Source organism: Loxodonta africana, chromosome 24, assembly GCF_030014295.1.
Source record: "Loxodonta africana isolate mLoxAfr1 chromosome 24, mLoxAfr1.hap2, whole genome shotgun sequence".
NCBI classification, from domain to species: domain Eukaryota; kingdom Metazoa; phylum Chordata; class Mammalia; order Proboscidea; family Elephantidae; genus Loxodonta; species Loxodonta africana.
The window spans coordinates 49,821,678-49,848,120 of NC_087365.1; the positions used below are offsets into that span (position 1 = coordinate 49,821,678).

Below are 26,443 nucleotides of genomic sequence, written 5' to 3' on the forward strand. Positions count from 1 at the left end.
GAGTATGCCAGGCGCAGATGCCCCAGGAGGCCCTTTTTCCAGAAGAGGGCCAGGCAGGCTGGGGGCGGGAACACGGGGTGTGCTTGCACACTTGTGTGCACGTGTATGTGTTTGTGTGCACGCATGTGACTGTGTGCACATGTGTGTCTGTGAGAGAGAGTGGGACCACGTGGGCTGAGCTGAGCCCTGGACCACGGTGTCAGGCTTCTGGTGCCTAGCCTGCCCTCTCCTGTGGTCGGTAGACCCCTGCAGGCTGGGAAGGGGGGCTCCTTGCTGCGGGGCTACCTTTCACCTCTAGGAATCTCAGGCTGCTGTCAGCTCAGAGTCAGGTACTCCTTGTTTACCTCTCTGACCCCCCCGAGGGGTCTCAGATGTGTGAGGGGGTCTTTTTATTACCACCTGTGGAATGGGGGTGGGAGGTGCCCACTTCTGAAGTCCCTCTAGATTCCCAAGGGTGAAGACTGCAGGTGAGCCCGGGCTCCTTCCTAGGAGGGTTTGGCTTTGCTGTTCTGTCCCCAAGGACTTGGCTCGGGCTCATGGCAGGAGCCCTGTGGGGTGATGGGCAGGGGCTGGGCTTTGAGCCAGATGGGTTTGAGTAGAACCAGCTCTACAGTTCCCTGGCTTTTGCCATCTCTTACACAGGACAACAACTTGCCTTGTAGGCTGGCATAAGAATCGAAAAGAAAACGGTTGTAGAAGGGCTGGGTCTCTGTGGCATCGTGGCGAGCTGGGATGTGACCTGGCCTCCCGGGTGATACCATCTGCCCCCCATAGCATGTGGCGTGGCTAGCTATTTTCAACCATGTGCCCAGCCCACCCCCGCTGATTCAAGTACCCACTGGCCTTTCTTCCTAGTCTATCTTTGTCAGCTCCACTGAGACCTGTCCACCATGGGTGACCCTGCTGGAATTTGGCATTGCTTCCAGCATCACAGCAATATACAAGCCACCACAGTTTGAAAAACTGACAGTGATGACTAAAGCTGCTAGGGGTCTCTTATTACTACTTCTCCTTGGTTTCTTCGTAATTATATTTGTCCTTTTTTGGAAGTCTGTATCCTTGAGGCAGGAGGCAGAAGCCCTGTACCGTCGGTAGAACCATTTAAAGAAAGAACATGGGTTGGGATGAGGCACAGCAGAACCAGGAGAGGCTGCCCCAGCTGGGCAGGGACGTCGTTCTGGCCACTGGCCCTTGCTCCCCCCCCCGCCCCCGCCATGCCTGGGTCTAATAGTCGGGAGAAAAAGGGACATATCTTTTCAGGGTCACAAAATGCTCTTTGGCACCAATGTCACCTGTCAGAGTGAGAGGACTGCCTTTGAACCAACGTTGTTACCACTGGAATTTTAAATTTTCTAGATACCACTACGATGGCCAGTTCTTAGGAAAAACAGTGAAGATATTCTAAAGCTGTGGATTATTCCACAAATCACATCTGTCTGGCTATGAGGTATATCTTGTGACTTTTTAAAAATAGCTTCTTCATTTCCCAGCTGTATTCTGATTGTGGGACGACCAGAGTGAGTTGTGTCCCCCAATCCTCAGGACCAGGAGGCAGCCCAGGAAGGTGATGGGAGAAGAGGAAGCAGGTGGGGATCAGACACTGTCCCTCAAGGGAGATGAACCAAAGGTGGCTGACTGAGGGTTGACTGGATGGAATGTTCCATTTGCCCTTTTGTGAGACTGACTCTTGGCCACAGCGAATCATCCATCCTGGTTTTCCAGGTACGGAGGTCGTGGCATAGGGGATGTGAGATCCCTAGACATCTGAGCACGTTCTGCCTGTTTAAAATCCTCCGTGGCTCCCCTCTGCAACAAAAGACGGCTCAGTGTGCTAGAAAGTTCCAGGGCTTTGGAGCTTATGTGTTAGAATCCATCCACTCATCCCTGCTGCCTCTACCACCCTAAAGCCAGCCACTCTCATCATACCTGGCCACCTGCAACAGCCTCCTCGCTGGCTCCCCTCTCTCCCCTACAGTCTGTTCTCTCCTTTGCTATTTCTAAAACATACATCTGATCACACACACACACACACACACACACCCTCCTGCTTGATGGCATCAAAAGGTCCTTGAACCTCTGAGGAGTAGCATGGCCTCTAAAAGCTTTGTCATCTGGCCCTGGTTTACACTCTAACCTGACCCAACTCTAGACTGACTTCCTCCAGTTCCCCAAGCCCACCACATAGCACTGTGCATATGCTGTTCCCTCATCATGGAACCCCCTGACCTCCCGCCGCCCCGGTAGCCCTCTACCTCTTTCCCCTGGCTAATGCCTGTGGGGGTGATTGAGGTCCTGGATGGCTGTGCCTCCGGGAAGCCTCCCTGACTCCTCCAGGATAGCCAGGTGCCTCTTCTGGTACCCCACCTCTGTGTCTCCGTGCCACTAGCCTGTGTCACATGGTGGTACCATATGGGGTGTCGTCTGTTCCTTCCATTGGTTCATTTGTCTCCCTCATTCAAGGGCAAGCCGTATGATAGCTGGGACTGGTGTCCTGCTCACAGCTATGTCCTTGGTGTGTGGAGTGGGGCCCAGCACAGCCTGGACCTCAATGCAGTAGTGGTTGAGTGGACGGAGCCTTAGTTTCCCCACCTCACAGTGGGGATGAAGGCCATGGTGTCACTGGGGAATAGGTGTGGTGAGGGGAGTGAGTGACATGTACTGCGGTGTGGGGCAGGCAATAGGTGCTGGGGGACCTGTTACCAGCTGCAGGCTGGAGCCCTATGCTTGCCCCAGCACCTAGGGCTGCAGCCAGCAGGGAAGGTTTCAGGGGAGGTCTGACTGCCACTGAAGATGGGGCCAGAACTGGGCCATCACTTGAGCTGGGCCATGCTGCTGGGGTGGGCAGAGGTGGCTGGGAAATGTAGCAGTCCCGGGAGATGCGGGGGAGGGGAGGCAAGAGAGAGGAGGCACGTGGGAGCCAAGTCAGGGGACATGCAGAAGGGACTCCTCCATCTGTACCCCTTAAGCCCCACATACCCAACCATCACCTGGCTGGGTACCCCGGAGCAACAGCCTCGCAGACCCCTCCTTCCTCCAGAACAGAACAGTCACTGGGGTCAGTGGGCATCAACCGTGGTTTTACATGGGAATCTCCTGGGGGCTTTGAAATACCCGGATATCCAGGACACAGCCCAGACCAGTTACCTCAGTCTCTCGGGTGGGCCCAGGTGGCAGTGGGGCTAAAACAGAAATGCTGTTTTGCTGTTTTCAGTGGTCCTCGGTAATGCTGGGCTTTCCTGGAGCTGTGTGTGTAACCCATGCAGCTTCACAAACCAGAGCTCAGGGATGGTTGCCTAGTGGAAAAGCTTCCCATCTTGGACCCCTCAACAAAAATCCAAACCAGAAACAAGCACATCATGAAATGCTTTCCTGAAAAAGTAGCACATACGGATGGCAACAACTTGAGGCAGCCCAGATGGATGGATGCCCATGGAGAGAGAGACCAGGTCTTTCGCGGCCACTGTGTGGGCCCTGCCCTCTGGGAGATCTGTGGCATGTGTGGATGGAGGTGTGAGCCCCCATCTCCACACACGGGGTGCGGCAGCTGCACGCCCCAGCCTGGCCTCCTCCATGTACTTCCTCCTGAAGCTCCTTCTGGGTCAGCACACCCAGCTCTGCCTTCTTGCCTGCAGGACGCCCCCTGTGGAGATGGGCTCACACGACCCTTAGTCTCCTTCAGGGGGGCTGGCTTGGGCCACGACAAGCTCCGCTGGCACGCGCACGGGGAAGCCTTCGTTCACCCACAGTGTGACTCTCTCACAGTGAATTCCTAGAACAAGAACTGTTGGGTCAGAGAATACGGGGGTTCAAATCGCTGATCAAACTAGTTGTCATCCAGTTGGTTCCGACGCATGGTGACACCATGTGTGTGAGAATAGAACTGCGCTCTATACGGTTTTCAAGGCTGTGACCTTTGGGTGTAGATGGTGAGGCCTTTCTTCTGAGGTGCTTCTCAGTGCTTAACCACTTGCGTCACCCATGGACTCCAAATCGCTGATAGAGCCCCTCACTTTTTGTCATTTCAGAAACTGTCCACGCCGGCGCCCCCTCCGTATGAGCTGCCCACGCTGTACAGGACGGAGGACTATTTTCCTGTGGACGACCGGGAGGTGAAGCGTCATGCCCCTTAGTGGCCCCTGGCGTCTGTGAGCCGTGTGCTTCTCCCACCAGGGACGTCGGGGGGAAATTGTGTATATGGAGCAGCTTGGGGTTTTCTTTTTTTATCGTTGCTGATTCGTTTTTTAAATTTCCTCCCTTGCTTCACTTGAGACCACAGGGTTTGGAGAAGCAGTTGGTACCCATGTGTGGTGAGGCCTAGGAGATGAGCTGGGAAGGCATTTTGCACCAGCATTTGGCTCGTGTCTGCCTGGTGTTTAAAATGGGAGGAGACCATCAGGTCTGACCGCTGTGGCTGACGGACAGGGGACCCGGTTTCCCTTGGTCTCTGAGGGCCTCCCAGTCCATCAGTGCTGGGTCAATTGCCTGCAGACCCCAGTGCCCACTGGTCCTGCAAATCATCTCAATAAAGGTGTCAACACATCACATGTGGTCTGGGTGTCGGAACAAGGGGGGACAGCTGTCTCCTTTTGACTCTGTGTGAATGTTTTCTGGGAGGACCCTCTCCCGATCCTATGAATCTGCTTCCTGTAAGGCCCCTGGCCTGAAGGGAGGGAGCAGCTGTGGACTTTTTACTCCCAGCAAGAATGCGGAGGTCATTAGGATTCTCCAGGGTGTTCAAAGGTAGGTTTACCTTCATTTCTTCTCATGCAAAGATGACACTCTAGATTCCTTAGACCTGTGATGGCTATTTCTGGTTTTTCTGGACTTCCTTTCAGAGCCAAGAAACACACACACACGACTGATCTGCAGAACTACACTAGAATTTCAGGGAAATCTAAAATAATGAATCAGGAAAGATGGCAGTAGAAAAGCAAGGGAAAAGTTGAAGCCTGCCAGTCTTAGGGCAATTTTTGGGATTGAAAGATGTACCATTTTATAAAGAACGTTTTTCTGTTGAAATTATTTTTGTAAAATTTTATGGAAGTATCATTTACATAAAGATGCACCTAAGTGTGTGGCTTACAGAATCTTCACAAACGGAACACATCAGTTTAACCCTCACCCAGATCAAGGGACAAGCAGACAAATGTCAGCACCCACAACCCCTCCTCAGGTTCCCTTCCAGTCACTATTCTCACTAAGCCCCATCCAGGCTAACACCATCCTGCCATCAGATGGTGTAGACTGGTGCTGCCGATTTCTGTACTTTGTATGAGTGGAGTATGAATTGGGAATGGGGGGTGGAGTATGGGTGGTAGTACGGGTGGAATGTGGATGGTAGTGTGGATGAGTATGGATGCAGTATAGGTGGAGCATGGATGGAGTATGGGTACAGTATAGGTGGAGCATGGATGGAAGTATGGGTGGAGCATGGATGGAAGTATGGATGGAGCATGGATGGAAGTATGGGTGGAGCATGGATGGAAGTATGGATGGAGCATGGATGAAAGTATGGGTGGAGCATGGATGGAAGTATGGGTGGAGCATGGATGGAAGTATGGGTGGAGTATGGATGGAGCATGGATGGAAGTATGGGTGGAGCATGGATGGAAGTATGGGTAGAGCATGGATGGAAGTATGGATGGAAGTATGGATGGAGCATGGATGGAAGTATGGGTGGAGCATGGATGGAAGTATGGGTGGAGCATGGATGGAAGTATGGGTGGAGTATGGATGGAAGTATGGGTGGAGCATGGGTACAGTATGGATGGAGTATGCAGGTACAGTATGCCATCGTTTTGTGTCTGAGTTCACTGCCTTGACCCATGGCCGTGGGACACATCCCTGTTTCTGTGCGTAGCTGTAGCTCATTAATCCTCATGGCTGTGTTGTATTGATCGAGACAATCTAATGAGGGAAGCTTAGATGCTTACTATGCCCTGATTTGCTGAAGGAGAGCCTAGATTTAGTGGAAAATTAGTTTTTCAGACAGATGGTTGAGGTCCCTCATTTTCTGGAGACAAAGAGATGTTGATAGCTGGAGACCCGCAGGCTTCTTTCTTTTCCAGGTCCTGAACCAGGGGCAGGGAGAGGAAGAGGGGAATGTTAGGTGATCAAGGCTTAGCAATTTAAGTTTCCTGAAGTAGAGACCTGCAGGACTGTGGCTGGTAGCTTACAGGCTCTGAGGTCAGCCTGCCTGGGTGGCAATGTCATTTCTTGTACATCTTGGCTGTGTGACCCTGGGCTATTTGCTTAAACTCTCTGAGCCCAGCCACCTCCTCGGTAGGATGGAGATGATAATGGCACCTTCATGTTGGGTTTTGGCGAGGATTGCATGAGATGATCCATGTGAATGCTTGGCTCAGGGCCTCACAATGGGAACTTGGTAATGGGTAGCTGTTGTTGCGGTGACTGAGCTTGATTGGAAGGTCTGACTACCTACTGCGTTTCTCAGTTGACTAGTGGCACCCAAGAGTCTCAACAGCGAGTGACTTAGGGGATTCCCTAAAATTTCAGAGTAAGACCCAAGCACAGAAGGGTGAGAGCTGTTACAAGTCCAGCTAGCTACCTGCATTTAGCTGTCCTTAGATTCTTTTAGGAACTTTCTCCCTTGAGTGAGTAAGGAGGGGACACGTTGCATGAAAACTTCTATGGGGATAAGGTGACAAATGACCTGGAATTGGCCATTGCAAATTTCCCGGGAGTTGCAATGCCAAACAGTTGGCTCTTAGGGACACTTGGAGACAGCAGAGGAGAGGGAAGGCCAGGACACTGAAGCCCACCAAGAGTCCCCAGCCTCAGTCCTTTGAGCTGCATGTATTCTGGAGGTGCTGCCTTTGGCAAGTGACTTGACACGTTTCCACTTTAAAGCAAGTGTTGGACTTGACCATCAATAAATGAAGTCCTTGACCAATGACCTCAGCAGGCCCCAAAGCCTGTTGCCAGGGTAACTTCTCAGCCTGGGATAGGGCAGTCTTTCATTCCTTTTTTTTTCTTTTGTAGCTCCTGTTGGGCATAGACATCAGTAGTATGGTCATTGAAAATCGTAATTAGAAGAAGGCTCTTTGGTCAACCACCTCTTCTCCCAATGGATGTTAGCTTTGTTGTCAAAGCAGGAGGTTTCAGAATGGTGGTTCACAAGCTATATTTGGTTGACAGAAATGTTTGGTTTGGCCTGAACTATGTTTTCATGTTGAGAAAACTAGGTAACCAGGGAAAATAAAGTGAGATCCATATGTCACATTGTATGCCTGGATCAGTGAATACTGAAATTACTCTGAGATTCATCACCAGACTAGCAAAAATTAAAGACTGATAACAGTGTTGATGAAATTTTGAAGACACAGGAACTCTTTTTTTTTCCTTTTTTTTAAAGTGTACTTTAGATGAAGGTTTACAGAACAAACTAGTTTCTCATCAAACAGTACACACATTGTTGTATGACATTAACAATCCCACGACATGTCAACACTCTCCCTTCTCAACCCTGGGTTCCCTATTACCAGCTTTCCCGTTCCCTCCTGCCTTCCAGTCCCTGCCCCAGGGCTGGTGTGCCCCTTTAGTCTTGTTTTGCTCCTTGGGCCTGTTCAATCTTTGGCTGAAGGGTGAACCTCAAGAGTGACTGCATTACTGAGCTGAAAGGGTGTCTGGAGGCTGCAGTCTCAGGGCTTCTCCATTCTCTGTCAGGCCAGCAAGTGTGGTCTTTCTTTTTGAGTTAGAATTTTGTTCTACATTTTTCTCCAGCTCTGTCCGGGACCCTCTATTGTGATCCCTGTCAGAGCAGTCAGTGGTGGTATCCGGCCGCCTCTAGTTGGACTGGACCCAGTCTGGTGGAGGCCATGGTAGATGTGGTCCATTAGTCCTGTGGACTAATCTTTCCCTGTGTCTTTTGTTTTCTTCATTTTCCCTTGCTCCTGAAGGGGTGAGACCAGCAGAATATCCTAGATGGCCGCTCACAGCCTTTTAAGACCCCAGAGGTTACTCACCAAAGTAGAATGTAGAACATCTGCTTTATAAGCTATGTTATGCCAGTTGAGCTAGATATTCCCCAAGACCGTAGTCCCCACAGCCCTCAGCCCAGCAGTGCAGTCCCTCAGGGAGTTTGGATGTTTCTATGGAGCCACCATGACCTTGACTTGGACAGGGTATGCTGGCTTCCCCAGTAAGACACAGGAACTCATATACATTGATGGTGGGAGTTAAAATAGGAACATTCCTTATGAAGGTCAATTTGGCAGTACCTGTCAAAATTGGAAATGTATGTGTCCTTGGATCCAGTAATCCCACCTCTAGGAATCTAGCCTCCCGATACACACACATACAAGAAAAAAGTACACAAGATTATTCACTGTGCACTGAAATAGCAAAAGATAGAGAAGAACCCAAGTGTTCATCGTTATGGGGTTGGTTCAGTTAAAGTATGTCCATACCTTGGGTTATCATGAATTACAAAAATGTACTGGGAGTTCTTTATGAATTGGTATGGAAATACCCCCAAGATATGAAAGCCAAACTGCAGAAAAATGTACCTGGTATGCTAATATTTGTTGCAAAAAAGAGAGGGATGAGAATTCTCTGCAAGTATAAATAAGAACTTGGGAACTGTGGATATCTGTTTTGGTGGAAAGTAGACTTTTCACTGTTTACCTTTTTATACTCTTTGATATTTTGGGTTTTTTTTTATTAACTTTTATTAAGCTTCAAGTGAACGTTCACAAATCCAATCAGTCCGTCACATATAAGTTCACATACATCTCACTCCCCACTCCCACCTGCTCTCCCCCTTGAGTCAGCCCCTTCAGTCTCTCCTTTCCTGACAACCCTGCCCGCTTCCCTCTCTCTCTATCCTCCCATCCCCCCTCCAGACAAGAGTCGCCAACACAATCTCAAGTGTCCACCTGATACAACCAGCTCACTCTTCATCAGCATCTCTCTCCCACCCGCTGACCAGTCCCTTTCATGTCTGATGAGTTGTCTTTGGGGATGGTTCCTGTCCTGTGCCAACAGAAGGTCTGGGGACCATGGCCGCCGGGATTCCTCTAGTCTCAGTCAGACCATTAAGTTTGGTCTTTTTATGAGAATTTGGGGTCTGCATCCCACTGATCTCCTGCTCCCTCAGGGGTCCTCTGCTGTGCTCCCTGTCAGGGCAGTCATTGATTGTGGCCGGGCACCAACTAGTCCTTCTGGTCTCAGGATGATGTAGGTCTCTGGTTCATGTGGCCCTTTCTGTCTCTTGGGCTCTTAGTTGTCGTGTGGCCTTGGTGTTCTTCATTTTCCTTTGCTCCAGGTGGGTTGAGACCAATTGATGCATCTTAGATGGCTGCTTGCCAGCATTCAAGACCCCAGACGCCACATTCCAAAGTGGGATGCAGAATGACTCCATAATAGAACCACTTTGCCAACTGACCTAGAAGTCCCCACAAACCATGTTCCCCAGACCCCCGCGCTTGCTCCGCTGACCTTTGAAGCATTCATTTTATCCCGGAAACTTCTCTGCTTTTGGTCCAGTCCAATTGAGCTGACCTTCCATGTATTGAGTGTTGTCTTTCCCTTCACCTAAAGCAGTTCTTATCTACTGATTAATCAGTAAAAAACCCTCTCCCACCCTCCCTCCCTCCCCGCCTCGTAACCACAAAAGTATGTGTTCTTCTCAGGTTTACTATTTCTCAAGATCTCATAACAGTGGTCCTATACAATATCTGTCCCTCTGCCTCCGACTAATTTCACTCAGCACAATGCCCTCCAGGTTCCTCCATGCTATGAAATGCTCCAGAGATTCGTCACTGTTCTCCATCGATGCGTAGCACTCCACTGTGTGAATATACCACAATCTACCTACCCATCCATCCGTTGATGGACACCCTGGCCGCCCCCAACTCTCTGCTACTGCAAACAGAGCTGCAGCAAACATGGGCGTGCATACATCTGTTTGTGTGAAGGCTCTTGTATCTCTAGGGTATATTCCGAGGAGTGGGATTTCTGGGTTGTATGGTAGTTCTATTTCTAACTGTTTAAGATAACGCCAGATAGATTTCCAAAGTGGTTGTACCATTTTACATTCCCACCAGCAGTGTATGAGAGTTCCAGTCTCTCCCCAGCCTCTCCAACATTTATTATTTTGTGTTTTTTGGATTAAAGCCAGCCTTGCTGGTGTGAGATGGAATCTCATGGTAGTTTTAATTTGCATTTCTCTAATGGCTAATGATCGAGAGCGTTTTCTCATGTATCTGTTGGCTGCCTGAATATCTTCTTTAGTGAAGTGTGTGTTCATATCCTTTGCCCACTTCTTGATTGGGTTGTTTGTCTTTTTGTGGTTGAGTTTTGAACAGTTTTATCTGTTCAAAAAATCCAGTTAAAATCAGTTGCCAGGATTTAAAAATTAGGTTAGTCCACATAAAGAATTGGATTTCCAGTTTCTTTTGGAAAACTGGAATCTCTGGCAACTCTGGGCTCACGTTCTTGCCAGGCAACAATGAGTAAAGCTGAGTTGCTTTAGGAGGGCCTGTGCTCTCCGGCATACCTCTGGCTGGGTTCAAACCACCAGCCTTTCAGCTAGTAGTCAAGCACCCCAGAGGCTCCTTCGAAGACTGGCCCGGTGAGCTGTTTCTGAAAGGTCATAGCCTTGAAAACCCCATGGAGCAGTTCTACTCTGCACCATGAGTTGGAGTGGACTCTAAGCACCTAACAACAGTGCTGTCCACGTTTCTTTGGTGAAGTATTGAGGTCACTAAGGTCATCTGCCTGGCCCCTGTGGGTATTTGCATTTGACACCCTAAGGCCATGAGAATTTATTCCAAGGATATGAAGAGATGTATCTGAGCTTCCGCTTTTATCGGGGAGAAGCAGCTGCATGAGTTCACATCACTGCAGTTTAAGCAACTAGCAGTCTAGCTAGCTTCTCTGTCCCCCAAATCCAAAATCCCTGGAGTCAGGAAGTGGGGTTCTACTATATAAATGTACACTTTCCAAAGGTCTTCCTTCTGGGGGTGACTGATACCAAGCCAGACAAAGACATCACAAGAAGAAGCTACAGACCGATGTCCCGCATGAATGTAGATGCAAAAACCCTCAACAAAATATTAGCAAACTGAATTCAGCAACATCTGAAAAGGATTATATGCCATGACCATGTAGGATTTCTCTCAGGAATGCAAAGTTGGTTTAACATGAAAAGCAATTGATGGAATACCCCAAATTAATAGACTACAGGACAAAACCACATCACCATCTCAATAGATGCAGAAAAAGCATTTAACAAAATCCAGCAGTCACTCATGGGTAAAAACTCCTTTTTGGGGTGAAAAGGAGAGTTCTCAGGGTGTTAGAGACTAGGCAGACACCCCAAAAGGTACCTGCTTACAGGGATTACAAAAACGCTGGGGATGAGGTGTTGACCCAGGCAGCTGGAGGCATCAAGGAATTTTCCCTCCCTTCTGAAAGCACTTTTTCTGAAAGCAAGGAGGAGCCCTGGTAGTGCAGTGGTTAAGCACTCGGCTGCTAACAGAAAGGTCAGTAGTTTGAGCCCACCAGCTGCTCTGGAGGAGAAAGATGTCTGCTTCCATAAAGATTTCAGCCTTGGAAACCCTACGAGGCAGTTATACTCCGTCCTATAGAGTCACTTATGAGTTGGAATCGACTATGGCAATGGCTTTTCTGAAAGCAAATTCCAACTTTGTCCTATGGTCACGGGCACAACCGTCTTTGGCTTTGAAAGAGTTCAAAGCAATTTTGACTTCAGGCAGCTGTCTGGCAGGAGTTTGTTGAATGAGGAAAATAGAAAAGTGGTCTAACACAGGAAACCCCTGGTAGCAAATACACGTATCAGGAAGGCCCATGCGTGTTGTCCCGTGTTCACTCATGACTCTCTTTAGGACACTGGTTCTCAACCTTGGCTGCACCTTGGAATCACCTGGGCCACACCCCAGACCAATTACATCAGAATCTCTGGGGGAGGGGCCCCGACAGTTTTAGTTTTTAAAGCTCCCCAGGTGGTTTCGATGCACAGCTGGTGCTGGGAATCACTGCTTTCAAGACTACCAGCCAAGAGATTTTCAAAGAAGTGTTGGTTGTTCCCTTTTGGAGGGGAATTTCCCCCTTGAGTTTGTAGGTTGGCTGTGGACTCAAAAGCATCAAAATTCTTATCAGTGATCGTCAATTTGATGCAGTTCAGCCCTGCAGGCAAATGGAAAAGGGGTGGTGGGCTGGAGGCTTGCCTCTGCCTTTTAGCTGCAACTTCTGGCAGTGGGATGTGGTGACTACAGCTTGAGGAATGAGTTAAGGGGAGGACTACAGGGGACAATAACAATGCATTTGATCAGATTAAGCAACTTGAGTATACCTGTTCCCTGAAGAAGTAACCAGGCTTAGCCTGACTGCTGGAGGTCAGCTGCTTCCACCAGGAGGACTTCTTAATGGGATCTTCCAGGGAGGAGTACCCTTGTAAGTGCAACCTTCAAAGGCTTCGGCACTACGCTTCAGACTGAGCCAGGGCCAAGGCTCATGAGTGGCAAGGAGACGTGGAGGAATGGCCCCAAGAGCAAGGTTTGTTCTTGTCTTCTTTTGACCTCATCAAAAGCTGAGTGTTACTGCAGTGGTGGCTCCACGCGGGAGTAAGGGTTATGAGCTAAGGCCCACGGACTCCTTACTGCCCATGAACCAAGAAGACATGAAGGTATTTGCTTGTTGCTGTTGTTAGTGGTTGTTGAGTTGGCTCTGACTCAGTGTGACCTTATGTATAACGGAAATGTTGCCTGGTCCTGTGCCACCCGATGATCATTGCTACGTTTGAGCCCACTGTTGTGGCTATTGTGCCAACCCGTCTCACTGAGGGCTTCCCTAATTTTCGATGACCCTCTACTTTACCAAACATGATGTCCTTTTCTAGCAATTGGTTTTTTCTAAGTAAGCGAGCCAAAGTCTTACATCCTTGCTTCTAAGGACCATTCTGGTTGTATTTCTTCTGAGACTGATTTGTTTGGTCTTCTGGCAGTCCGTGGTATATTCAGTATCCTTTGTCAACACCACAATTCAAATGCCTCAATTCTTTTGTCTTCTTTTGTCCTTGTCCAGCTTTCTCATGCATACCAGGTGACTGAAAAGACCGGCTTCGCTTCGCTTCGGTCAGGCACACCTTAGTCATTGGTGACATCTTTGCTTTTTAGAACGTTGAAGAGGTCCTTTGCGGCAGATTTTCCCAGTGCAACATGCCATTTGATTTCTTGACTGCTGCTTCCATGGGCACAGCATTAGCTTACTTACATTAAATTGTTTTCTACACACAGGTTGCATTTGAGTGTAGAGATGGGCAGTTCCTAGGCTGGCTGGCAGGTGCTTGTAGAATGGGGGAAATAAATGGTCTTACACAGGAAACCCCTGTTAGAGCAAATGTACTAATTGGGGGAAGGCCCATGCTTTTTGCCACTTATTCACTTACTGGTCTCTTTGAAATCAGCGATTCTCAACCCTGTCTGCACATCAGTATCACCTGGGCCAATTACAGCAGACTCTGGGGGGAGGGACCTGACAACACTGGTTTTTAAAGCTCCCCAGGTGATTGGCTTTAAAAGACCACCAGGCAAGACATTTTTAAGGAGGCACTGCTACCTCTCCTGCACGGGAGCAGCCTCACTTGTAGCTGTTTCACGTACTCTCCATTTGAAGAGCGGAGCGTTCTCAGCGGCCAGTTCTGTGCCTCCCTGAGTGTAGGCAGCCCTTCTCTGGTTTGGGTTGGATTGATTCCACCCCACCTCCAGAGATGGGTCCTGACCTATGTCAGTCAGAGGAATCCTGACCTGCAATGCCTGACCCAGTGGCTCTGGTCTAAGCCTTTCAACCACAGGCAGTGGTTCATGAATGGCCTAGCTGGCTCAGAGCTCAGGTCTCTTGCTCGATAGAGAGGAAGAGAAGCTCTGAGTATGTGAACTGGAAGCACCCAACAAACACCAGGTGCCTGCCTCGGATGAAGGTGATCATGTGAGTGGCAGGCGGGGAGAGACAGAGAGGCCAAGCCCTTGTGATGTCGTGGAGCAGCCTGCCCTACTCAGGCACAGTTATCCTACACCCCCCCTTTACTGAGTCGTTTGGGTTGGGTTTGTTACTTGCAAGTGAGCGAGCCTAATTAAGATACATAGGCCTGATGCTTGGTAAAGAAAGCTAGCTGACAAGTGATAGGCAAAGGCTTCCTTGACAACCACTCTGAGCCAGAGCCCAAACTGGGGCTCGGGGCCCCGTCTCTGGACTCTCAGCCCAGGGCCACCAACATGCACTAATTAGGAGAGTCACACTGAAAGGAGGCTCATCCAGCTCTTTGAGTGTTGCTTGGGTTTAGGAAAAAGCCACACTTCGGTGTCAGTATGCCCTGGATGGAGCCCTGGTGGTGCAGTAGTTAAGTGCTCAGCTGCTGACTGAAAGGTTGGCGGTTCAAACCCACCTAGTGGCTCTGCGGGAGAAAAGACAGGACTATCTGCTCCTGTAAAGATTACAGCCTAGAAAACCCTATGGGACAGTTCTATCTCATGGGGCTGCTGAGTCGAAAATTGACTAATTCCTTTTGAACAAGCAGAGCAAGTGTCAGGCTGATACCCCTCAGCAAGCAGTAATAGGTAGCAAGAATCTAGTAATGTATTTTTGTATTTATGGTTACCTTCCATTAGTGGCAAATTATGCTGGTTTTCCTCTTTTTAGTGATATTAAAAGGGCAGTTGAAACATACTAAGTAATGCAGTTGTTAGACAGATGTGGCAGAAGATCATGAAGATGGCAGTGTGATCAAGTGTGTGCCAGTGAAAGTACAATGTGTTGGTTTACAGGTCTGGGCTCTTGGCATTCCCAGCAGGGGATGCCTTTCTTACGAGGTTAGTCTTTGGCCAAGATCAAGGCTGCATGGTATAGCTGGGAATACCAGTGGCTATGGAATCTGTTATCGTGGGTTCAAGTCAGCATCTTTCCTTTGCCTGCTGGGATCTTGGACAAGTTACTTAGCTTTTCTGAGCCTTCATGTCCACACCTGAAACTCGGAGCTAATATTGCCTTGCAGGAATTTTTTTCTTTTTTGGGTGGGGTGGGGCAGGACTGTTCCCTCATCTTGGAATTTAGTGTCCTACAATGAGTTCCAGAAGCTACATTTCAGTGATGTTCTGAAAATGCCTGTTAAGTAGCTATGTATTCATGATGTGCCTTGAGCTTTGGGAGTTTTGAGGGAAAATACAGCACTCATAAGAAAGGTGGTCAAGCCCCTTGCCTGGGAGACATCCCCTCTCGCCGTTCCTCTTCCCAGAGATGCTGGTACAGCTTGGCTGGCAGACTGAGAGGCAACATGCAAGTCATGTGGCCATCTCCCCCTTCTCTTCCTCAGCGCTCTCCAAGGCAGGGTTTTACTTTTAATTCCTAGACTCCCAGATGGCTGCTTCCCATACACAGCTGTCACATTCACTGCAGTCTAGATGGCAGCCAGTGCAATGCTTACAGCAAATACATTGGAAAAGCCTTTTTATTTCTAGCAGGAAGCTTGCTGCTTGCTTTGTCAGTTTTCAAAAGGTGTCCGGTTTGCTTATTAGGATATCCCATTTTGTGTCACTTTATGGTTAATAAAGGCCAGGGAGATTTTTAATGCAAGAACTATTAACGTTTAAATGGACTTACATCTAACAGGGCAGATGATGCACTGTGGTGGGGGAAGGGTTTGCATCACAGAGGCATGAACATTGTACTTGAAAAACATCACACACGTGACAAACTTGGTACAGTGCAGGAGACTCTGCTTTTTATTCCAGGTGTCGATCCTCGAGACGGCTATGGACCTTCTTTCCCATGGTTTTCTTAGTTGGAGCACTTTGAAATCATGAGTTACGGATTCTCTGGGAATAATTCTGACCATATGCAACCTTCATCTTACAAGCTGACTTTTGAACATAACCCTCATCTGAGTTGCAACTTCACTATATTCACATCATAGTAAATGTTCAAGTAGTAATTTCAAGTGTTGGGAAGTAGCAGGATGCAAAAGAGTTACCAAATGGTGACACTCTTTGGTTCAAGTTTGGATCCATTTTCGGCCCAAGGTACTATGAGTTGTTGGTAGGAATGCCTTGTTTTAAAACTTGACTCACTGTCAAGTTTGTCTGCTGTTACTTTTCAGAATAGGAGCAGCATCTTCATCTTATTTCCAATCTTCTGGAAGTTTATCAGTTGAGTCGTTCCTGCACAAAGGTGACACTGGTCAAACATGCCTGCAACTGGTACCAACCCAATGAGTAGGACGACAGGTATAAATAAGGGCCACAATGTGTAGAAAAAGCCACTGCTGGAGGGGCAGAAGGCTGGCCTGATACTTCATAAAATATATTCTACTTTTAAGTAAAGGAAATTTTCCAACACTCTAGCTAAGTGGTTCTCAAACTTCACTGGCCTAGAATCATCTAGAGATGATTTCTGGGTCCCATCACAAGTTCAACGCTGGTGGTTGAGGAGAACTACTACTCTGTACAGCAGTACTCACCTGACAAGCGGGCTTAACCCCTTCTACTGAAGTGTTTCATACAAGGCATTCCTCAACCTTCAGTAGATTCAAAGGAGCTTTCAAATCCAGCACCCATCACTAATTTCTGAAATGGTGCGCATCCTTCTAAATGGGCATCTGGACCAAACACACACACAACTATAGGACAACAAAAGGGGGCAGATCTTTCTGTGCTTCGATCTTAAGAGGGGATAAACAACTGTTTGAAAGAGAGACTTCTGCCTGTATGCCCAAATGACAAGAACCAAGGCTAGGGCACAAAAATGCTCCCATATACTGGAAATGGAGAAAAACCAACGTCCTAGCCAGTCTTACTCTGGAATTCATTGCCACAAGAAAACTGAAGGGCAGAAGACAAGTTCTCTAAAATAAGGACTTAGGGTTTGCCTTGTTAGAAGAGATCTACAGTACAACTGCTCAGCCTACAGTTACATTCTCTAATTAGATTACAATGTGGCAGACTGCCACAGCTTTTAAGTGATTTTCAGATTTTTCCAAAAGCAAACAGTAGCAACAACATTCTTTTAAAATGGCTTTTATTGAGACACTTTTAGGGCTTTCGCAACATTTCCAGTTGGGAATCTTTATTTCCAACTCTTAGGTGGTTAAACCCTTTTCTGAATGCCAAAAAGGCACACTCTCACCACTTAACAAGGTGGTGAGGAAGGATACTCATGTCTCTGCTCAGATGTTCGGACAGGAATGTGTTTCACCCCTGCTACTCTGCACACATCTCATTAGTCCTCCATGTAGGACTCATAAGCCCAGGAAAAGCTCTTCCCATCTGTTCATTAAAGGCAGAATAATTTCCAAACAAATGTGAGATGGTTTCAATTCGGCTGGTATTCCTATCCCAAAGAGAAAGAGACCTCTCAATGCCATAGTTTTTTTCCCCCTTATTTGGTAACCTGTAGCGTTTGGGAACATCCTGTCCCAAATATTCACTGGTCTCTATAGAATATATACTGTGTGACAGACAGCTCCCATGCCATCCCCAAATACTCTAAAGGTCTTCGTCTATTCTAGCATTTTCTCCTGTATTCTTTTTGAGAAGCATTAACAATATTTTAGGGAGAGGATGGTCAATTCTTTACTTTCAGGTAACAAAAGCATTTTAGGTTTTTGGGAAAGGGTCTTAGAAGTTATGGAAATCGATCAGAGCTTTTTAGGCCAACATTCCTGAGAGGTGACTCACTGACCAGGCTCTGCATGGGTTGAAGCATCCCAGCATGGTTGGAACTGTGGAAAATGCTGGCCTAACTCTGCCTCCTTGTAACTTTCTGCTCTTGAGTACAAGTCACTCATCGGAATCTATGCAGAATAAATACACTACCTCCTTCCATCTTGACAGCCCTCCAAACGTGTGATCTCCAAAGCCTATTTTTCTTAACAGCAAGTTGGTCAAGAGAGTTATAACAAAGGCAGAGTGTGGCTGCCTGTTTGGTACAATTGTTCCCATCGTAAGGTGAAAGCTAACATTTATTTCATTTAGAAGAAAGAACACCAGGGCATTAAGATTCTGCTTGCAAACCAACCCCAATTTATGTTTACATCCTTTTATGACATTTACATATATAAGCAGGCTCTTCTCTTTAACAAAAGTGGAACTGAAAAACTCAAGGATGTTTACTTTAGCAGTTAGAGAGGTGGAGGGGGGGAGGAGACCAAAAGAATTTCTAACAGGTGCCTTGAGAGAAAGTATTATTTCCGCAAATAGCAGATCTCGGTTTTCCACAAGTTTGCTTGGTGACTGTGGCTTCTATCTCTGATGAAAGAGGATATAAAATGGCACAAAATATAATGGACACAGGACTGTCATGTGTAATAAAGCAAATATTTACATTAAGCACAATACAGCAATTTATTTAGATGCTTAAAATGAATACAAAGGGAAATAAAGATCACAAAATTATACATACTACAACGGTGTGTCATATATTAGATGGTATAAATGAATACACCAAGGTGGTGTTTAACTAAAGATAAAACTAAATATCCAAAATGCAGCACTCATTGGTTTGCTGCTTTTAACACAACACACTTTTATACAGATCTAAAAGGTGTCAAAATTAGTAGCTGCAAAGTCAATTCTTGCATGTAATTTTAGCTTAAAAGATTTCAGAAAACAGATCTGAAATACCAGTTGTTTTTGTCAGCTGTAATGTCAAGGATATTCAGAACAAGAAAAATTCTATAATACAAGAGAGTCCAGATATATACTTTATGTGGCTGGCCTCTGTTGCAAGATTGTACAAGGTTATGTGCAAAAACTAAGTCTGTCCAAAAGTCCGTACTAGCGCAGTTTCAAGCTTCTGCTAGGGAAACTAGATATAGCGTTTATTACACAGCAAGGGCAACACTAAAAAAAGAAACAAGTCTATGATGAGTACACAATAACAATATCATAAGCATCACTTGAATAGGTCTAAAAGACTGTACAAATATACATTTCAACTATTCAGAATGAATACATGGAAAAAAAAAAAAAAACAAAAACCGATTTTTCCCAAAGTCTACTATACACATTGAACTGGCAGCTTGTATGTTATTGGCCCTACACTACCATGTGAACCAGGGGCTTCTCAAAGACATCCAACCAACCATTTACAGAGGGAAAGAAATGTTGAAAAGGCAGATAAAAGAAACCTCTGCTTTTCCTCATGTGCGTTCGTGAGCCACCAGCTTGTTGGTTTTTCACATTTAGTCACTGTGTGTGTCACAGCAGATTCTGAAGCAAGATCAGCCAACAATGTGTCACGTACTCAGAAACCACTAAGATTGCAGCGGCCATATGTCCACGTAAGCCTCATGACCCAGCACTCAAAAGGCAGTACCAGTCAGAATATAGCTCTGCAGTCAGACGGGAAGACAGAGCCCCAGGTGGGAGCATGTCACCGATGCTGGGGCACTTGGCACCTAGGCCTGCTGGCTGCTCAGTTTAACTCCGGTTAAGCTGCCATGCATTGGCTCAGCTACCCCATCCGTCATGGTGTCAAACTGCTCCCCATCCTCGCTGTCAATTGTGCTATTCTGCCACTCAATCTGTGGGTTGGATAAGCGCTCATCATTTTCAGATGCATTTTTCCACTGTGACTGGTCCTTGGACCAAAACCCCTCAACTTTTCCATAGGAACTATTCTTCCATTTCAACTGCTCTCTGTCACCTTGCATGGTAGCCTTTTTTTGGGCAGCTGGCTTACTGCTCCTCGCATCTTCACTCTGGGAAGACTCATCGGACCAGGTGCCTGGTTTCATCTCGCATGTGTTGTCCTCAAAGTCTGACACTTGTTGGGAACCAGGCCCGCTCTCAGATGGAGAAGCTCCATCTTTCCACTCAACATCATCTTGATCAACCTCACTATCAGAAGCATCGTGCAGCAGTTTGGTTGGTTCCTCAGTCAAATGAATAGTCTCATATTTTGAACTATTCTCCTCTTTTTGGTCTAGCTTCTCCTCAGCTTCTAAGTCATCCTCGGGAATTACCTTCGGTATGTGTTCCTCTGGGTTATCAGTAGGGAGTTTAGGCTCAACTTCAAAAACGGGGTCAAAAGGGCTACCACTTCCATTGGATTCTTCTTCTAAATTTTCAAAACTGTCTGAAGAACTGTCATCTTCCTTTCCAAGGTTCAGCTTTTTGTCAGCAGTTTTACTAGCATTGACTCTGGAATCTTTCTCATCGTGATTTTCAAACAACCACTCGGCATCAAAATCCATCTCATGCTTGACTTTATTTAATTCTTTCATGTTAAAGCCCAGCAACACACCAGGCTTGTACTTTTCACAATCTCGGACACACTTCTTCCTTTTGTTGCTAAAATGGGACGCGATGTCACTCTTCCACAACCATAAACTGGCTGCCAGCTTCTCAATTTCTCTCCTGGTGGGATAGGGCTGTTTGTTGAAATACTTTGTTAGAAAGCTTTTCCTGGCTTCATAGGAATCATCTTCATGACCCTTTGGGTCTAAAGCTAAAACAACAGGCTCTTCAGGCTTCTCTTCAAAGGCAGGTGAGTCGACATCCTCATCTAGCTTTCGCTTTTTCAGCAGTGGAAACTCCATTTGCTCGTAAGTGCGCTTCACAGGTGCCAGGCCTGGAGACTGATTAAGCCGAGAGGGTGCATTGGTCTTATCCTGGCCATTTTGGGTCTTTCCAACCCCCCTGCAGTGAACTAGATGCAGCGTGATCGTTGAGGCGGTCATGTTGCTGGTGTACACACCCAGGCAGTGGATGCATTTGTAGGTGAGCTTTTTCTCAACGGGATGAACCGTCTGAATGACTTGGTGTCTCTCTCGTAAATGATGTGCAAGTGCGTCGGATATGGGTCCTTTCAGGATCGAAAAGCAAAGCGGGCAAAGGGTTTTCCCAACATCTTTTTTATAGGGCACTGCAGCTTGAGGTGAACTTTTGACAGGAACATCTGCCTTTTCCTGGACTTTTGGCTGTGGCTTTGGAGGGACTGGAGGAGTATTTTGGGCGTGGTAAGCAACAGACTCAGCTGGGGCATCTCTCAGGTTGTATGTAGTTACAAGGAGATGGATGTTAGTGTGACTACCCTGCTGCAACGTCAAATCGAAACTCAAAGTAGAATCCGTCTTCGGACCCATCTCTTCGTCGATGTGAACCATCCGCATGTGCGCCGCCATCTTCTCCACGTCGTTGAAGGTCGAGCGGCAGTAGGGACAGGACAGGCCGTGGATTAGCATGTGGTTGAGCAGGGTGTCCGTGGGCAGATAGCGGTTACAGTAGAGGCATTTGCTAGTGAAATTGTGTATTTTCATAATGTAGTTGGCGACTGCTGGGACCTTCTCAGCTTTATGTTCTTTTTCGAAGTGCACGCTGTAGACATTTTCGGGGAAAAGCTCATTGCAGATTGTACATATTTTCCACTTTTGGGTTGAGGAAGTATTGGCTGGAGGAGGGCCCGTGGCAGCTGCAGTGGGTTTGGAACTGGACTGACCTAACACTCTGGACGCCTGCGACTGGGAGAGGGAAGGAGACTTTAACTGGCCTGACGGGAGAGAAGAGGCATTAGCAGGCTGAAGGGAGTACCTCGCTGGTGCCTGGGACCTCTGCTCTGACCCAAGCCCATAGGATCTTCCATTTCCACTGGGAAGTAACTGCTTCACCGACTGGGACTGCTGAGGAATGGAGACTGGGGCATTGCCACCAAGACCCAGTCTCATTGACTGGCCAACGCCATAGCCCTGGCCTACAGACTTGACTCCATAGTTGTTCTGCTGTAAGTGAACATTGGACATCATGTTGACTCCTGTGGAATTTAAGTTAGGCTTTGGTATTGAGAGTCGATTCACCATCTGCTGCGATGGTAAGGACCGGACATTTCCAGAAGCAAGGGAACTAATTCTTGGTGGGAGTCCCATGCCCTTCTTCTCTTGAGGTTTGGGAGCAATTAGCATCAAGGGTTTGGATCGGGGAACCACCACATTCGTGTGCCCAATCATGGCAGTGACCTGATAACCTATGCGTTCATGGTCTTCAATGACATGTTGTACCAAGGCTTCATAGGACTTCGGCATGAAAAGGCATCGCTTGCAGTGTATACCGCACTCCTCCCGGGCATTTGAGCCTAAGGGGACTGCACCGTTGAGTGACTTTTCACCTGCCTTTGCTATGTAAGGTGCTGCCACATGTTGAAAATGTTCCCTGTAAATGTGCTTCCTCACTATTTCATAAAGAGGATCTCGGTAAGTGCACTTCTTACAGTAATAAACAGCTTGCTCTACACTATCAGCCTGCTTAGGTTTAAGGCCATCATTTTTGTTTTTATCTTTGAAAGTGCTGAGGCTGCTACTTGGTGCGCTGGCATTTGGAGCATGAAATATCTTAATGTGTGTTTCCAAAGTCTTTTTGTCTGCGTTGAAGGTACAGTATGGGCAATTAAGAAGAATCCTATTTTCAAAGTCTTCACTATGGACATTCCGGAAATGACTTTTGTAGGCAGAGAAGAATTTTGAGGAAAATGGACAAGCACTGCAGCAAAAAGGTTTTGTCCGATAGTCCTAAAGAAAACACAAAAACTGGAATCAGAATGCCACTTCAGACAGGCAATTACAGGTTCTAGATTTTTTTTTTCCCAGACATCCCCGGGGTGCTATTTTTAGAAGTGAACTCTCCAATGCACTGATTTCAGTATAACGTATTTCTCCGTTTGCAGTAGTATTAATTTATAAAATTGAAAAAGCTGTTTTATGTTTAGTACTTTTCATTTAGGTTCCACAGTGTATTCTGTATTCTCAATGTTTAAAAAACACCAGAGTCACATTTGATTGGTTTTAGACAAACCAAAGAAAAATGGCCTCAAGATAAACATTATTTACAGTTAGAAATGTTAAGAATAACGTATATGAAATCATTTTCACTCAGTGGACCAGGAAGCTGAGAAAGGGTTCAGATTTCCTACACAGAATTCAGTGCCTGGAGCGCTTTATTGCAATTAAGGTACACTTTTTATTCTTTCCACCATAAAAAAAAAAAAAAAAACCCACATCTTCAAAAATCTCACACTGTTTCTCTGAATGTAGTATCATTCAGATCTCACTGCTGATGAAAAAACTCACTGGCCTGAAAGTCAGCTTCCTTCTATAAGTCTTACTGTTCCTTCTCAAGCAGAGCAGCTTCAAAAGAACTAATCAAGTAACAGCTGCTTTGATTCAAATTAAGAAAAGTAAAACTCTCCTACAGACTGCAAAGGATTGCATGGTGTAAAAAGGCAATAATGCGTTACAGAATACACCGATCTCGAAGAGCAACTTTCAGAACTCTGGTCCTCTGACGAATACAAGTGAAACACACACCTGGAGCGAGGTCATCTTTCCCCCTAGAAAGCCACTTTGTTTCCAGATACTAGTTTGAACCAAAATGAAATACTCTGCTTTTCCTTAAAGCTTAATTATTTTTTCCTGTTCTGGGATTCTCAAAACTGAATCAACTGCAATGATGTGTCCCTGTCTCACCGGGAAGCTTTCACATCTGAAGACTGCTGGCTAATACCTTTTCCTTGGGTAGCAATAAAGAAGGACCCCGATAACTATACTATCAAAGTTCTGAGGCAGAGCTTAAAAGTACCAATTCTCTACCTAGTATGCTCCCACAGATGGAACAGATCAGTACCAAGACAATTACCATCACTACTGAAAAAGCTACACCTAAACTGACCACGACTTTTTCCAATGGAAAAGGAAACACCACCTATACATAACTCCCTGTATCTCTGTCACATCTTCATCTAGTGACACTTGTTGGCACCTCCAACTATTTAATATTGGTTTTAATGCCAATCTGTAAAAAGTTAAATGTCACCCCTCTCCGACACTGCCATCTACAGAGTCATTTACCCCTCCCTCCCAATATGCTGGCTCAGGCCCCTCATAGAGGAGTGCCATCAAAAGAGAAGAGTTTAAATGGAAGAGTTCAGCCCACCTCTCTTTAGAAAAAGCAAGACAGAATACAGAGAACAATTACAGAAACCCAGAAAAACAATGTTGGAAAGAAAATTTTGGAAATGGAAGTGCCAAAGTATTTGGGGAAGGAGATGCTAGCGTTTAACAGACTTCGGAACTTTTGAAGCAACAAAATTTCCTTTTATTCTTATGCTTGAAGTTTCAGTCCAATGACAGAAAGAATAAGTTCTTCCCAGTTTTCTCTACCACTTAGGAAAATATGTAATATGCAATTTTGACACTTCTCACTTTAATACTGCTGGCTACAAACGCTGCATCACTAAGAAAGGCCTAGAGCTGAAAACGGAGTATTCCCAAGAATGCTGCCATTGGGAAGTCTCCTGTACCACTTACCTGGTTTTTTGTAAGCGAAGGGTCCCACAGTCCTACATCCTCCCATGTAGTGTTTTTCAAATAAAAGTCATTAGGTTCAAACTGTTTAAAATCCTAGAAAACAGTAAAAGAAGTTTACAAGAACAAAGTGGAATCACTCTAGCCCAAGTTTACATATAAATCCTACCACTAAACGAGGGCTGGGGAGAGGCACAGGAAAACCAACCCTATCAAGAACTAAACTAGGAGTGATAAGGCTCTTAGGAAATACAAAAAGCCATACGAAATTGCATCAAATGTTTTATTTCAACCAGACATTCCCCTGATGATCAGCCAGGTTACCAAGGAAACCCCTGGGAGTTCTAAGTAAAAACCAGCCATGTATTAATACCAAAGCACTTTTCATTAGAATACCGTAACTCGACAGTTACAGTACTGAAATACAGTGTAAGATAACAATGTTCACTTACAGCACTGTGGACATGCTATTCTATAGTGGGGTGGGGACGGGAGACTGGATTGGTAACTAGGAAGAAAACTCAGGATTTCTGAACCCAAAAAGGAGGCAAAGGAATCCATTCAAAGAAAGTAAACAGTATGATGTTAAATTTGTATGCTCATGTAAAAATCTAATGGCCAGTTTCTCCAAAGAGAAGGAAGACAGAAAGTGTTGGGATAAAATTCCCCTTGCTCATAAAGGTTCATAGCTCAGTGTGGGAAAATCAAGTCCATGTAATTTCCAGAGACTGTAATGGGTGTAATAATATAAGAACAAATCAAATGCAGGATAGAAAAGGTCCCTCAACATTCCTGTGAAGACTACTCCACCGAGTGTGGCCTGAATGGAATGCTTCATCCGGGCAGACCTACCTGAAAGTGTAGGGTATGAGGGCTGCTTCTACACTGAGGACAACATAACCAGAGAGGCCCACTTTGGAGAAGCTGCAGTCTTCACGGTCTACCCCTGGAGTACATTAGTGGGACTCAGGGAAAGAAAAGGTATTGCACGAAGGAATTTTTTTTTTTTTTTTTTTACTTTTAAGTCTATCCACTGACTGAGCACCCGTTATGTGCTAAGCACCGTACTAGGTGCTAGGGGAATGAATACATGGATGAACAAGGCAGCTATGGTCCCTGGCCAGCTGGAACGTAGAGGCTAGTGGGCAAAAGCAGCTTTACAAATTTCTTTTCAATCCGAGGCTTTCTGTGACCACTTAACCGTTAGATCTGGAGCAATGAATGAGATCTGGAAAAGGAGGAAGCCATCGCACTGGCTATCCCACAGGGCTGTTATAAGGCTCAGAGAATAAAAAGGCTAGAAAAAACAGTCTGTAAGGTCTAAACTGTTATACAAGGGGAAGATAATAGTCTACAATGGGTTAAAAGGGCCAACAAATGCTGAATTCCCACAGAAAGAGACAATAAACACCCAAACCACCACGCATGCCTCAACATCAGATCACAGCACTCAGGCTCTGGAGCCTGCCAGACCTTGTCACTTCCATAGTTATGTGGGGCTGGACCTAGTTCTTCACCAATTTCTTCATTTGTAAATAAGAATTCCTACATCTCCTCACGGGCTGCTTTAAGGATTAAATTTCGAGACAATTTTAAAGCACCTAGTACAATGTATGACATACCTAAGTAACTCAATGGTAGCTGCCTTTGTCTCAGACTGCAAGATGAAAAATGTCCATTTTAGGGAGAAGGTTAACACGTTAGGTGTACTGAGAAAGTTCTGGTGAAGCTAATGCTGTGGTTAAAATTCAGAACCACATCTAAGAATTAACCATCCTGGCCACTGACACAAAGTAATGGATCAGAGGCTGAGTCAATTAAAATAAAAAAATGACATGCTACTTACTTCTATATGTTCTTTACAGTATTCCAACCCAATGTCACTAAGTATTTTTTTCACAGTTTTCCGGGCTTTTCTTAAACTGCCAAGATTGTTGACAGGAAGTTGGAACATAGTTTCTATTGGGAAAAAAAATTTAAGTCAAGTCAAAACATGTGCAACTTGTAATATTTACTAATTCCACTAATGGTAGTAGGATCAATCACAAACCCTCACCCAGTCCAACAAAAAAGGGCAGGTAGATAAGAATGTCTAAGTATGTGCTCTCTACTCTT

General features: G+C 46.2%; 2 protein-coding genes across 6 annotated transcripts in view; one reads left to right on the forward strand and one right to left on the reverse strand.

Moving 5' to 3' along the window:
- BCAS4 (breast carcinoma amplified sequence 4) overlaps positions 1 to 4,964 on the forward strand; it is a 61,645-nt gene extending 56,681 nt beyond the window's left edge. Inside the window, exon 4 of one of the 2 annotated variants that reach the window (XM_010599432.3) lies at positions 4,026 to 4,964. In XM_010599432.3, coding sequence (XP_010597734.1) covers positions 4,026 to 4,130 — 105 coding nt within the window. In that variant the 3' untranslated portion in view covers positions 4,131 to 4,964. The remainder of the gene's footprint in view (positions 1 to 4,025) is intronic. The other variant, XM_003419929.4, reaches the window with a different exon arrangement.
- Positions 4,965 to 10,694: 5,730 nt separating this feature from the next.
- ADNP (activity dependent neuroprotector homeobox) overlaps positions 10,695 to 26,443 on the reverse strand; it is a 36,972-nt gene continuing 21,223 nt past the window's right edge. For all 4 annotated transcript variants that reach the window (XM_064276218.1, XM_010599433.3, XM_003419895.4 and 1 more), the window contains 3 exons: positions 26,175 to 26,287; positions 24,332 to 24,424; positions 10,695 to 22,537 (listed from right to left, as the gene is read on the reverse strand). In XM_064276218.1, the coding sequence (XP_064132288.1) occupies positions 19,433 to 22,537; positions 24,332 to 24,424; positions 26,175 to 26,282 (3,306 nt within the window). In that variant the 5' untranslated portion in view covers positions 26,283 to 26,287 and the 3' untranslated portion in view covers positions 10,695 to 19,432. The remainder of the gene's footprint in view (positions 22,538 to 24,331; positions 24,425 to 26,174; positions 26,288 to 26,443) is intronic.